Genomic DNA, 14,993 nt, shown 5'->3' on the forward strand with positions numbered 1-14,993 from the left:
ACCGAGCGGACGCGGAGCGCGGAGCCGCTGCGGTGGCACCCCTCCCTGCCTTTGCCGGCGGCTCCACACTCTGCGTCGCGCTATGCCTACCTAGCTGCGCACTCGGACTGTTAACTCACATTTGAGAAGCCATAACCCATTAGAGCAAACCGAGTCATAACTTCATTCAACTCGGCCGCTCGAGAGCTCGGTTTACACAGGTTCCTGTGGGCAACTAGTGGCTCGCCTGGGTGCCTCTAGCCTAGTCATCAGTCCCTAAGAGGGAAAGGGAAAGTTGCAGGGCTGATGAGCGCTTCGACGCAAATAGTTGTTCCCAAGGACAAGTCACTCACCCACACCCCCTCCTCACTTAGCCCCCCCCATCACCACTCACGACCTCATCAGCTGGAGACCCTTAGTCATTGGGGAAGGGGGAGGGGCATGAACTTTTCTAAGAAGTTTCCTTTTTACCAAGGGTGTCATAGTGAGTTGATCACGTAAACAGCACGGATACTCGTCGTTGCCGCCCCCCTCTCGCCCCCTCCCCCTGCGCTTTTCTGGTATTATTATTAAAGCGGTAGCCTGCTGGCGCTGATAAGCAACAAGTTCCCCAGCGTTCTTCCCGCCCAAGCCTGACTAGGCGAAGGTTTTCTTACCTGGAGACAGGGAAATCTCCCGAGTCGAGCTCAGCTTTCCCAGAGCCCCCGCTGTGACCTGAGCAGTGGGCAAGGGAGCAGTGGGAAGACTGGGATATTTTTATGAGGGTACCCTGAAACTCCTCACTTTCCCCGGGAACTTTCTGTGCCAGGACTCAGTGACCGGCGGTTGGGAGGCAGCCTCAGGAACCTCCTGCTATATAGCAGGGCACTTGGGCAGTCATTGGTAACCTCGCTCATTCATTATAATCACGTAAGAACTCAAAAGGAAACGTGTCTCTCGGAGTGAGGGCGTTTGCGTAAATCTATAGGTTTTTCAACATCGATGCCAATTGCTTTGTCTTCTGTAGTCGCCAAGGTGGTTGAGAGTTTAAGCTTGCGGATATTGCAAAGGGTTATTAGATTCATAAGTCACACCAAGTGGTGGGCGATCCACTGAGCAAAGCCGAACTTCTCACATGATGACTTCAAACAAGACACATTACCTTCCAGCATCTGTTGGGGAGACGGGATTTTAAGACACTTGAGTCTCCAGGACAGCAAAGGCACAATGGTAAGTAGCATAAACCCTGCATTATAATTGAAAAATCTTGACATGTTGCTTAACAACGGGCATATCACAGCTCTTCCTAGCACTTCACACGCCAAAGAACAGCAGCTACTCAGGCCAGGAGAATCGCGTTTTTACATAGTGCAACTTTAATTGGAATCATTTGAGATTTAACATAGCAATGTGGAACTGCGTGGAACAAACTTGGAGCTGGGGTGTGTGTGTGTGTGTGTGTGCGTGCGTGTTATGTTGGCTGTTCAAGGCTGATGCTTCTCTTACAGCCTTCTTGCATTCCATTCTTTGCCTCTATGTGTGTGGTGTATGAGCATATTCTATGATTTATATGTGGGCATGTAATTGACATTTGCAAGAAGGTTAATTTCCATCTAAAAACAATAATGCTACTAGGAATTGGGGTTAGGGGGTGGAGTGGGGGTAAGAATGGGATAGAGACTGGGAGTTTGGGTGCAGATGGGGGTGGGGTTGGTGGGAGAGGAATAAGTCAGAAGGGCATATCACGGGTAATGGGTAAGCCTCTCATAGAAGAAAAGGGTCTCATCAACATGTGATCAACTATTAACAGGATGGCTTTGGCAAAGCCATCTGCACGTGACAAAACGTAAGGAAGTGGAAGAAACCGTCTAGAGCAATATCAAGTATCACTTAATTAGAGATTTTTTAGCCTTTTCCTCCCGCTGTGCCGGGTGTGTAATCCGGGAGATACAAGCCCATTCAGCACCTTGGACAGAGCCATCGGGTTTGTCCTAGGTGGTGGTACCCCAGGTAGCGGTCTCGGCCCCGCAGTAAGCCAGCCCCGTGTCGCCCTTAAGAAGCGTTTTTTCCGAGATTCGGCTCACACTGAGATCGGGGCTGAAGAGAGAGATTTTGGAGCGGAGCGTTTGGAAAGCGAGCCCCAGTTTGGTCCCCTCATTGAGCTCGCTGAAGTTGGCTTCCTAGCGGTGTAGGCTGGAATAGACTCTTGGCAAGCTCCGGGTTGGTATACTGGGTTAACTTTGGGAAATGCAAGTGTTTATCTCCAGGATCTAGCCACCGGGGTGGTGTAAGCCGCAAAGAAGGTAAGCACCGGGGCGGGGACCCTCTGCAACCCCAATTTTTGAGCTATTTTGATACTCGATCTTTCCGAGAGGACGCGCGATGGAGGGGAGGAAGTAGAAGGAGAGAGTAAGAGGGGGGTTGTTTCTTGATATTTGCCTAGTTTGAATTGCCCTAGGTGAGAGCCTTGGGGTGAAGCGAGAAGGGGGATGGGAAAGCTCAGTTTTCCTGCGGATATAATGAGTTTAGTTAACTTGGACCTGCAAATGTCTGATTCCAATGTAAGATTTCTTTCTCCCCTTCGCCTCCCTCTTTTCCGTTCTTTTTGCCGGTGTGTGTGTGTGTGTGTGTGTGTGTGTGTGTGTGTGTACAGTATGTTCATTACTAATTATGAAGCTTTTACACAACATTCGATTTCCTAAATTTTGACTTTGTACCATTTAGAATCAGGCAGTGGAGGTGGTGTGCAGTGAGAAAAGGGGAGGTGGAGGTTAGGGAAAGGGTAGGAGGTAACGCTAAATCTCCAACACGAAATGAATCAAGGTAATTTCAGCTCTTCTAGGCAGAAGGATTCATTCTCTCTGTATCCCTCCCTCCCTCCGTCTCCCCCCTCCCTCCTTCCCGCCCCCCCCTCCTTCCACCCCGCCCCCTCCTCCAGCCTCCGTCCCTTCCTTATTCTATCTCTTCCCCTCCGTCGCCCTCGCGCCTGGCTGGATGTTTCTTTCTGTTTTTCTTTCTCTTTCTTTTCTTTCTTTCTTTCTTCCCCCTCCCCTTCTTTCTTCCCTCCCCACGAGTTTCGGGCGCTGGCTTAGAGGGCTCTCGCTTTCTGAAGGGAACGTGAGCCGCCAAGACCGCTCTCTGCTCGCTCGCCGGGCCGGATGCCTCAGTGAGCCCAGGTCCGAATCCGTCGGGATAACTAAGGAAAAAGGGCCTCTGCTTGGGAGGAGAAGGTCCTTTACTGTCCAAAGAGCCAAGGAGTGGGCCGGGGGTGGGGGCCTGGGCGTCTGGAAGCACTGGAGCAGAACACTCGTAGCTCCGCGCAGTGGCTGACCAAGCCACCAATCAGCTAGGCGCACAGACCGCCCAGCCACCGCGAGGTTACACCCGGAGGCGCGTGTAGAGGGCGGTCGGCTCGCCGCGGGGCCGCCGCCACCGCCCGGGTGGGCCGGGGGGCGGGGGTGATCCTAGCTGCTCAGAGCCTCCCAGTCTTCCGTTCCACCTCTCCGCCACTTGGGGACCGCGAGCGGCCGGAGAGCTCGGCAGCGTAGTCCTGCCTCTCTCTTCAGGGAGTCCAGGGACTTGTGCGCCCCTGTGAGGGGTGCACCGTCCTCTCTACACTCCTACGACCCTCAACCCACCCCTTTCCCGGGCCTTTTGTTCTAGCCGCTGGGCCAAGCCCCGTGGCAGTTTTCGCCCCAGGGCTTGGGCGTTCTGGACTCCTCCTTCCTGGATCAGCCCTTCTTAATTGAGAGGCGAGGTTTGGGGGGCGGGGGGGGGGGCTTGGAGGAAAACCTATTTCCTAAACTCACTGGACTATTCTAGCGAACGAAAAAAGAAAGAATCCCAACTCTGCTCAGGTGGAAAGGATGGATTCGTAGGCAACGCGAGGATATTGTGAAGATTTAGAAGGAAAAAAATAAAAAACAGGCCCTAGGATCAGATGAAGGTGATAGGCTGCTCGGTACACAAAGAGAGCGTTGGGCAGGGTTTACGGAGCAAGCCTGCAGCGAATGGGGCACAGATTGTTCCGAGATCCAGTCATTTTCTCAGTCAGATCTACGCGCAGGGAGGGGAGAGGAGGGGAGGGGAGGGGCTGGGAGGGGAGCGAGGCAGGAGGGGCTGGGCTTGGGGGCGGGGGGATTTCTGATCAGTCTGATGCAATTCCAAGCGTGCTGCAAAGGAACTCCAAGGAGTCCGCATCACCATCGCCACCCACCCTTCCCAGATGGTGCTGTTTTAAATACGGATCTGCAGGGCCGAACGCAGAACTGGGAGATTTATTGCAAAATCCCAAGAAGGAGGGGAGCAGGGAATGGAGGGGCAGAATTTAAAGGTGCAACGCTTCCTTTTCCCCAAATCAAGCGGCAACCGGTCGGCATTTCTTTTTCCTGTCTGCCTGTCTTTGGATTCCAATTCACCAAGAAAGAGGTGTAAATATTGTGACATTTTGAGTCGGCTTGATGGATGAGAAAAAAATCATCTGTCACTCTAAATCGCAGAGTTCCCTGTCTCCTCGAGATGCCTTGCTAGAGAATACCCGCTGCTGCCTAATACAGTTGCTAGGGCTTCAAATGAATGCATCGTTAAGGGAATATTATCCTTTTAGTCGATTTGCCAATTTATCTGACAGTCGAACTGAGAAAATTGTAGATTTCGCGTCTTTGGGAGACTAGGAGGGGAGCTACTTAACTAAATTTATAACCTCGAGATCTTTAACAACTTAAACAAACCTCAAAAGTGTCACGTCATCCTCTCTCACACGCGCACACATACACATCCTCGACATGATGAAATGGTTTCGCCTGAAGTGTCGTGAAAATGAGTATCACTTTAAGAATGGTGCACCTGATGTTCACTGTTGATGTGTATTTACATAGAGCTCTTCAGCACGAAAGCAAGAAATTTCAACTGTCCTGTTTGACACCAGACAGATTAGAAGGTGTTAAAAAGGAGAGGGGAAGAAGGAGGAGGGGGATATTTTTAACCTTAAAAAAAAAAAAAGAAAAAAAAGAACTCCAACCTAGCCTACTTTTGAACCCTCTGGTCCTGCATATTAATATTTCTATGTGTGAGATTTTAGCTTGGTCTAGCTCCCCCAATGGAATATATCAGTATTGATTCAGATGAAAATGTATTCATTTTGCCTGTAGCTTTTTCAGTGTCATTGATAGTAAGACCTACAACACAGCAATTTTTGGAGGATAGAAGAGAATGTCTGAAAGAGCTTTGCAAACTGGGAAACAGACACTCCATAAGAGGGAGGTGCCACTGTGTCATTCTCTTTGCATATAGCATTTTCATTTGATTGAACCAGAGTGCTAGTTATTTCTAAATATCATTCAGTCTATATGGTAAGGCAATAAATGGGATTTTAAAAGCAAGCTTCTTGTTAGCTTACGAACTGTTATTTGTAAAATTGCCTAACAATGTAAAACGGAAAGAGTAACTTGAAAAGCTCTAAAATCAAAATACATAAGCTTCTTCGTTCATTTGCTAGGTTCTTTCCCTATCAAATCTGTAATCTATGTTCTTAATAAGAGGAGAAGCTAGTGAATTTACTTTCTTTTCTTTTCCTGGCCTGTCCTCTAGGGGAAGCTTCGTATGAAACAGCATTCCAGTATCAGGCAATGTGAGGGGCAGGGGCCTAGATGACCACAAAATAATCAGCCACAAAAACCAACAAATAGAAATGAGGGGGAAAAAAATCAGCATTGAGGCATGATTTACAAAGGGTTTTTATTTTTAATTCTGTAATTTGGGGATGAAGCTCCAACTTGCTCAAATAACATTCATTTGATCAGACTGCTTACAAACTGTCAGTTAAAATTATGTCTAACTGAATATATTTTTTGTTAAATATACTCCTGCCAAAGACCAGTAAAGCTAATCTTTGCCTTTAATTAGGAAAAACTAATCTAACCATTTAAATGATTCTAATGAATATGAACTGATATAATCTGATTTTGAAATTCTGCTTAAAACTAAATTTGTTCTAAAAAGCACTGACTTGCCAGAAAAATATCTATTTTTGTAGCTTTCTTTTCACTCTATGGATAATTAAATGAGTTGCCTATTTTAATTTTACAACTGCTACCTCAGAAGTATCTCAAATTATCTTTCTTTGGCTGGTATCTTTCTCTGCTGATCTGCTACGGCTGTGTGTGTGTGTGTATGGGTGTGTTTCTCTGTGTTTTTCTAGTGAATTTAACAAGCAGTGTGTCTCTTAATTTACATGTCATAATCCATGTAAAGAACTGTACGTGGCATTTAATAAATAAAAATAAACATTACCATATAGTGAGAGCTTACCATTATTGAATCCTAAGGAAATGGAGAGGGGGTGTTGACTCGAAAGGGGGAAAGAGTAAATTCTTAAACAGTGAAAATGTTCTCTCTCCCTTTGGCTGAAGGGTGACTGTTTCAAAAATATGAAATCTTTCTTCTTTTTCTTTGGAAGTTAAAGCTACTGCTTTAACAAGTGTGTCTTGAGAAAGACTAAAGCCTAAAACCCCAAAACATCATGGTGCAAAATCAAAATATTAAATTCTTTATCCCTGCCTCCCATTCTCATTTGGCAATTTTTGGAGTGTTCCTTCTGAGGTTTTTAAAGTTCAGGTGGACTTTTTTCCCCCTATTTTTCTAACATTCTAAAAGAGTCCTATAAATAATTCTGCTTTAATGAAGACTCTATTTATATTTCCTAGAATAATATTTTATATGGACATAGTGCTTTGAAAGTTCTTCACTAGTTTCCTTATTTGACCTCTTCAGCCACCATATTAGAGGAGGAATTATTAATCAACTTGTACAGATGAGGTAACTCAGGTTCAGAGTTTCCCAAGACATATTGCCAAGAAAAGGTGAGGACGGACTCAGAATCTATTTCTTCAAATTTCAGTGACTATACTTGCAGCTCTTCAGACCATGCCACCTCAAACCCCACTCAGGCATCTGCGGGGATTATAGGCATTATTTCCTTCTGTTTTGATTTATTTAATTTTAAAGAAAAAAAAGTTATCTCCAAATATTTCCCCAAATTCTGTAGGCCTAATGGGAAGTGTTGTTTACTAGTCTATGACCTCTTTCTAAGACATTCCTGCACTTTCCCTCAATCGGAAATCAGAGAAGGCAGGGATCGTCCCAGAGCTGACACTCCATATAAGGCATAGCCACTAATTACCAAAGAAACCAACACAGGGAATAGGAAGAGTCAGATGCAAGAAGCACTTGACTCTTACCTGAGAGCCGTAGACCGGTCACTTAGCCCAGCCCATATCTGATGCATGAATTCATGCTGGCTTGTCTTTTCCTCACCCTCTGGAATTTCATCCCAGTCCTGGATGCCTGGGATCTTGCTTATCTTGGTAGATACTTTGATGCTTATGGGGATCATGAGCTTCACAGGCCATTTCCCGTTTGTCTGAAGTATACTTTCTATAGAGACTCTAATATTCATAATTTTATTCCATAAGCACCAGTCGACAACCTGTTAACGTGTCAAGAACTGTACTGAAGTCAAGAGAGTTAGCAATGAGCTAGACTACAAGGTACCTATCTCGGTGGAACTTACAGCACAGAGAACCGACTTGTCCTTTAATTTGCTCTATTCCCAAGAAGAAGACTTCTCGATTCTTAGCTTTTTCAGGAGAACACAGTGAACCAGATTAAAAGCCTGAGTTTGAGCTTTGCTCCCAACCTATTGTCAGTAGCTGGAAAAATCATTTAGTCCCTCTTGACCTCTTTTTCCTCACACATAAAACAAGGAGGATATTCTTAGGATAAACTCTAAATTCCATCTTAGCTCCAAATTTAAGTGATATGATGGATAAATTTTTTCTTAGATAATAATAGGGCCTAAGTCACCCTAAACTTTGATGATTTACAATTTTGAGTGCTACCAATTTAAAACTTGTTTGTTAAAGAAGTATATTACGAAAAATAAAAGCAACTTATCTGAACCCCACACAGAAAGAATCCAGATACTGAACCTCTTGTTTTCTAAGAAGTGATGACTTGGGAAGTTTTAATTTGAACAATGATCTCAAACTTCTACAGATTATTCTTTAAAGGGATGGGATGATGAGAGAGTCACTATAAAATGCTTATTTCTTTGTGCAAGCTGAAATTTTCATTTTTTAAGTCATTATCTTCTAAAAATCAAAGATATTACACCCTGAAATTGTCTGGGCCTCATGAATAATGCATTATATACACATGGTAATAGATAATTAGATGGACCAACCAGGAGAAACATGAAAGGGAGCTGGTAGCCCAAGGATTGCAGAAGGTGTGTGGGCATTTTGACATCCAGGAAATGCTATAGATCTGTCCTTAGCTAACTCAGCCTGGTGGAGATAATTAAGAAAAATGTGGGTGTAGAAAGGCTGCAAGCCATTCCCTGGGATTGGCTGAATTGCTGCAGTAGTTCAAAAACAATTGGCACAGCCACCCACACTGGACATGATTGCCCTTTGATGAGGCAGCTATTGACTTTTATAAAGATGCCATATTTAAAATAACTTCTGATGCACTCGGGATGACATACATCATTCTCGAATTCTATTTTAGACAAATGGTAAAATATATTCCCAAAGTATTAATTTAAGAACCGAAAGCTTTAAAGTCAAATTTCTAAAAATCAGCAGTTTAGCAATATGTGACCTCTGCATTTAAGAGTTCAGTCCAAAGCTAGGAGAAGCCCGTGGCCTGTGTAAGACATTTTGACCATTTGTGAGCATTTTCTGGATCACCTCAGGAGGTAGAAGGTACTTTGCCAATGTTTTTAACCTCTGAGTGAATGTTAAATGCACTCAAAAACCTTCTCACACTGGGGAAGGGAAACCCAATCAATTGCTCGAAACAGCAGAAGAAAATGCTCTGAGATCTTTGTGCCCAGAGTATACGCTATGATGTTGTGGAATGCAGAATTCCTTCAGAATATGCTAAACATCATACTCCTCAGCACCAGAAGGAGTTGGAACTGATTTGTCTTATCTCCAGCTTCAAGGAAAATAGCAACTACCTACTATCCCTACGTGATAAGGTGACTGTGGGAAGAAATACCTAAATTGGGTGATTATAAAAAGGCTCCGTAAATATCTAAAGCCTTTGGGAGAGGACATAACAGAGTAAGGGAATAGAAAATTGAGCAGAGAAATGAAAAGGGAAACCAAAATGCAGTTAGTATTATATAGGGGTTCTTGCATAGATGTGTCCTCTGAGATTACTCCTCCAGGCCATTTGTCCTCTGAGCCTGATCTCCACTGTCCATGCTCATTGTTCTGGTTACGTGGTAGGAAACAATGATTTCTTCTGGTTTTACCTTCTTCCTCCTGTAACAGCTTCTTTTCCTCCCAACAACTTCCATAGTCAGTGTTTAAGAATGGCCTTGTTATGGAGTTTCTGTTGTGGCGCTTCGGAAATGAATTCAACTAGTATCCATGAGGATGTGGGTTCAATCCCTGGCCTCACTCAGTGGGTCAGGGATCCAGCATTGCTGTGTGCTATGGTGTAGGTCACAGACAGGGCTTGTGGCTTGCTGTGGCTGTGGCTTATGCTGGCAGCTGTAGCTCTGATTTGACCCCTATCCTGGAAACTTCCATATGCCACAGGTACAGCCCTAAAAAGGAAAAAAAAAAAAAAAAAAGAAAGAAAAGAAAAAGAAAAAGGAAAAAAAAGAATGGCCTTGTTATTATTTCTTGTTGGGATTTGTTGGATTAACATGGGCTTTGTAACCATTTCTGTGCCATGGGCTTTGATCCTCCAGCAGTCTGGCCAAGCCTATAAACCCAGAATAATGTTTCTAAATGAATAAAACTTTGAAACAGTTTATAAAGGAAGCAAATTACACTGAAATATAGTTATAAAAGTATTTTAAAAGTAGATTGTGTGATATGGCTATATACATACTTTCTTAATGCACTAAATAAGATCTAGCAGAAGGGTGAATACTGTCATTTTGCAGTAGTGATATACATTAATGTCTTTTGAGATATCTGTAGCAACTGTCATGTGATATGAAGGTGACTGTGATTTCCATTGGTGGCAGAGTCTGGAAATATTACTGTGTGGTATTTTCTAATCCTATGTGATGGGAAACAGGGCACATATTAAGCAGAGATTCAGCATAGATTCAGAAATGCTAATTGTCTCCTCCTCCCTTTTAATATTAGCCATTGAATTTTCCTTCCTGGCAAAAGGAAACTAGCATTTGGAGAAAACTTTTAAAATTCACCTTTGCCATTAGATAAATTGTCAAGTGGCAAAAGAACCAACCGATGAGATGGCTAGGGGATAGCAGACATGTTTCTATTGGTGGAGCTTGCTATCCCTCTGAAATTTATCCATAGTATCATCAGCATAATCCCACTGCCCTAGAATCTATCACTCCATGGAAAGAGAGAAAAAGTTCAGACTCTGTTCATTAACTCAGTGAGCATTGCCTCAGATTCCTGGTGTGACTTCATTAACCTGTTGAGTATTGTCATTTCTGTCATTACTTCATTTCTGTCATTACTCTACTATGGGAAAGTGTAAGCAAATTATGACGGGATGGGACAACATTCATTTTGCATTTATCCAGTGTTAAATTGTCTGCTTTGCATTTGACATGTACTGTTTAACCCTCAAAGCAACTCTCTGAGATAGAGTATATGCTAATTGTATAAATAAGGAAATAGGAGCTCAGAGAGTTTAAGTTATTTATCCAAATTTATACAACAAATCTTAAACAGAAAAGCTAAAAATCAAACCTAATCTTTTCTGGTTCTAAAGTTGATTATAAAATCACACTCCCTATCAAATAGCTACCACCCAGATTTGATTTGGGCCTCCCATTGTCAGGTTTGCACATTCATGTTGCTAAGAGAGCTTCAATACAACCCTTTGAGATGTCTGAGAATCTCAAAATCAGTGTCCACAAATGCTGCTTTAGAATGATATTGAATCTTTGCTAACTAACAGAAAACTTTCAAACTACTAATTGTCACCTATCCTTTTTGAAGCCCTTCTGTTACGGTCACAATATATGGAGAGAGTGATACTGCTTAAAGTATATGGGGAGGATAAAATAAGTTAATAATCAAATTAACTTTATTGAGTTCTTCGTGGTGAGCATTCTATACTTCCATAGTTAATTGAACGCTCACTATGATTTTTCTAGGCAGAGATTATTAGTACTCCTATTTTAAAGATAAGGATACTAGGCACTATTAATTAGTTAACTAAGCTAAATTAGCAGAGCAAATAAGTGGCAATGCTTGACTCAAACCCAGGTCAGTCTAACTCCGAGCCTTTCATTTTAATAGGTAAACTAATCTGTAAGTGCCAACACAATCTTAGCTGTTCTTATTATAATTGTTGTCATGTTTAAAACACTAGCAAGAGAGAAGATTGTCCAGAAATAAGTATGTAGTCACTGAAGGGAAAGATCAGTATCTGGAACTTGTCACCTGCACGTTCTTCCTTCCACTTACTTTAGTTTATTAACCCCATGGATGATGTCTGATTCCTTTCTTAACTTGTTTAGGGCAGTTCCAAGTTGGTTGACTTCTGAGAGTTATTGAGTAAGAAACGTTATAAATTGTTTAGATTAGGACTTAGTATGTTTAGAAGCCTTTTCATAAATTTGCCTTTTCAAACTGTTACTGGCTATAGCACTGCAGATGCTGTGAGGAGGAACGCCCTCTCCAAAAACACAGTGGATGACAAACCTCCAAAGCTAACATGTTGTTTACAGAGATGGAGAAGAGGATGGACAAGCACAATCCTAACCGTAATTACAAGGCTTACAGGCCCTGCTGGGGACTAAAATGTTTATTGGCTTTCCTTGTGCAATTTAACGTTCTTCCTCCCAAAGCCCTACTCCAAACTTGGAACTTCTCTGGAAATAGCATCTCATTTGGGAGAATGCCAAGTGTTGGTGTCTGAGTCTTTTGCGTCTTTGCACCAACTCAGAACTCAGAATACCAGCTCTAGTGACTAAGTGTGGGGATCGGCTGGGAAAGGGAGTTATACATGTACTTGGGCATCTTCCTGATAAATTTCGTCCACCTTCCACCTGCAAAGCCACCGTTAGAAAGGTGTGGATTTAGAGGAGGGATCGGATGCATACTGTTAAGTTTAAGATAGTACAAGTCTTTGCAGAGCTGCCAGAATCATGTAAGGAATCAACGGCGTAGAGACCTACAGGAAGACCTCATCCTGCCTCCATTCTGATCTATACAAGGAAGGATGGCCTGAACTCACAATGCATTTGCTATGTCTCAGGGCTCAGGAACCAGCTCAGCAGGAAAGGATGATCTTAAAGTCATTTTGGTGTATGAAAGCCTCATCAGCGATAACTATGTAATAGAAAAGATACAAGAGTATGCATCCTTACCTTGGCCCCAGGCTCTAACTTTAGAGGAAGTAACTACCTAAGTTCAAGTTTAGTTTACCAGCTGATACACAGTTCCCAAAAGCAGTCCATATTTAGAGGGAAAAAAATACCTTAGAAATGATCTAGTTCACAGTTTTCCCTAGTTTGATGAAATCACCTAAATCATTTGTTCCTTCCAAGCTAAAGTCTGACTGTGCCACCAGGCTTGACAACCATGGCTTATAGCCCACTGCCCTCATTTCATTGAGGTGTATGCAAGTTAAGATAGCTCAACTTATTCAACGAGTATTTCTATGGCACTGATAGTTTTGATGTGAACAATCTTGGGCTAGTGAAGTGACTTGCCCAGGTCACACAGCCGGAGAGTGATAGAGTGTAAATTAGGACTCAAATTCTCTTGACCACTGAAGGCCTTAAAATCATATGATGTGACAATGACATCTCTCCTATTTTCCAATAATCAAAGCAAAAGAAAACAATTCACAGTCTGTGCAAGAGTTTAATTATCTTGGAGTTCTCATCATGGCTCAGTGGTTAATGAATCTGATTGGGAACCATGAGGATCCTTAACCCACTGGCCTTGCTCAGTGGGTTAAGGATCCAGCATTGCCGTGAGCTGTGGTGTAGGTCGAAGATGCTGCTTGGATCTGGTGTTGCTGTGGCTCTGGCGTTGGCCGGAGTCTACAGCTCTTATTAGACCCCTAGGCTGGGAACCTCCATATGCCATGGGTGCGGCCCTAGGAAAGACCAAAAAAAAAAAAAAAAAAAAAAAAGTTTAATTATCTTGATTTTCAAAATAAAAATTTTTGTATATAAGTTAGGTTAATATCTTAAATACAAACATAACTAACAAATTTTAATAGCATTCCAGTAAGACATTATTAATTTCAAACTGGTAGGACAAACTAATTATACTATTTAAACTTCTTAAACACTCCGCAGTTACTTTACGATTATTGAGACACCAAGCCAAGATGAGTTGAAACCTCAAGTTTTCATTGATTCCTATATAATTTCTTAGGTTTTTAGTTATTTCTTTTGGTTTTAGATCTTTATCTGAGGTTTGACAACAGCTTTATTTATTTATTGTTGTAGCTTCTACCCCTCTCACCCTAGAGAAACAAAAATTGATTTATTTCTCTTAAAATGATCAAGAAATAAGGAGGAAATTATAAAATTTCTTAAAATTCCTAGTCTTATACATGTTAGGAAGTGTTTAATAACTTTGTATTTTTTTAACTCACATCATTTTCCAAAGAAATCTTCTTTAAGACTGTTTCTTTGTACTTCACAGGATGTCTATATATATAATTCTGCTTTTGTGATTAATTTCTATTATTAAATACTGTTCTGAAGTTGAACTCTTAATTGAAGGCTAAATTAGACACCTTATAAATTCTTTCTAGGAATGAAGAGCAAAATCATAAATAAATAACAATATGACATCAAAAACATAACAAAAAGTAAAATTAGAAAAAAATGTTAATTAGTCAAGCAAATAGTCAAGAATATGTCAAACTTCGACATATTTTTTGAGATAAATTGGCATCATGTAGGTTAGCATGATTCTTTTTTATGGAATTCAACTTATTTTCACTTACTTTAATTAGTTTTTGTGTGCAGATAAAATGGAAGGCAATGGAAATTTGGCTTGCAAAGTAGTTCTAAGATGATCTACATCTACAATCTGGTTGTAATATCATAAAAATATGTTTATTATGTGAGAATGGTAATTCAAGTTAGCATTCAGTATAGACATAAAGCAATGAGCAATGCAAGCTAACTGCAGTTATTTATCCTGGGAACTTTTTTTTTTTGCTAAAAAGGCCAGAATATATGATAGCATTGTCTCATTCTTCCCAAAGCCTCCTGGAAAACATGTCTATGAAATAAAAGATTCTCAGTGCTAAACATTTTACTGCATTTAGGAAAAGTATGACATTTGGTAATAAAGAAAGTGTTGGGTCTTCATATTTCTAATTCAGTATGGAGCCTATCTTGAGGAAAGCTGCCTGTGGGCTAAATTTACACCTCAGAAATATATTTAATTTGTATCATCAAGTCAAAATCTGACTTCCAAAAACAGATCTCTAGTCCTATTCTCCCCCACCTCACACATATCACTCCCTCTCCCAGGTCATGACTACTGTCCAAGCAGAGAAAAACAAATTTCCTCAGTATGTATACAGCAATAACTAAAATAATAATAATAATACATTAATTAAGGGGTCGTGGAATTTAAAGGTGTGGCTCTTCTTTCTCTCGCTCATTTCCCACTATCCCATCTCTCTCTCCTCACGTTTTTTGTTTTTGTTTTTCTTGTCTTTCTGCCTTTTCTAAAAGGCTGCTCCCTCAGCATATGGAGATTCCCAGGCTAGGGGTCTAATCGGAGATGTAGCCACCGGCCTACACCAGAGGCACAGCAACGCGGGATCCCAGCCCCGTCTGCAACCTAAACCACAGCTCACGGCAACGCCGGATCCATAACCCACTGAGCAAGGCCAGGGATCGAACCCGCAACCTCATGGTTTCTAGTTGGATTCGTTAACCACTGCACCACGTTTTATGAACTATTACATTTGTCCTATCCATTTATATCAACATCACCCTTTCTTGCTAGATTTATATCAACATCAACACACTTTCTGGCTAGATT

At 42.0% G+C, this 14,993-nt stretch overlaps 1 protein-coding gene across 3 annotated transcripts in view; it reads left to right on the forward strand.

Annotated features, from left to right (window-relative positions):
• BDNF (brain derived neurotrophic factor) overlaps positions 607–14,993 on the forward strand; it is a 55,626-nt gene continuing 41,239 nt past the window's right edge. Inside the window, exon 1 of one of the 3 annotated variants that reach the window (XM_005654684.3) lies at positions 607–1,188. In XM_005654684.3, coding sequence (XP_005654741.1) covers positions 1,186–1,188 — 3 coding nt within the window. In that variant the 5' untranslated portion in view covers positions 607–1,185. Of the gene's footprint in view, positions 1,189–1,759; positions 2,262–14,993 lie in introns of those variants that run through there. The other 2 variants (XM_005654686.3, XM_013987278.2) reach the window with 2 other exon arrangements.

The sequence above is a fragment of the Sus scrofa genome, chromosome 2 (assembly GCF_000003025.6).
Source record: "Sus scrofa isolate TJ Tabasco breed Duroc chromosome 2, Sscrofa11.1, whole genome shotgun sequence".
Taxonomy (NCBI): Eukaryota; Metazoa; Chordata; class Mammalia; order Artiodactyla; family Suidae; genus Sus; species Sus scrofa.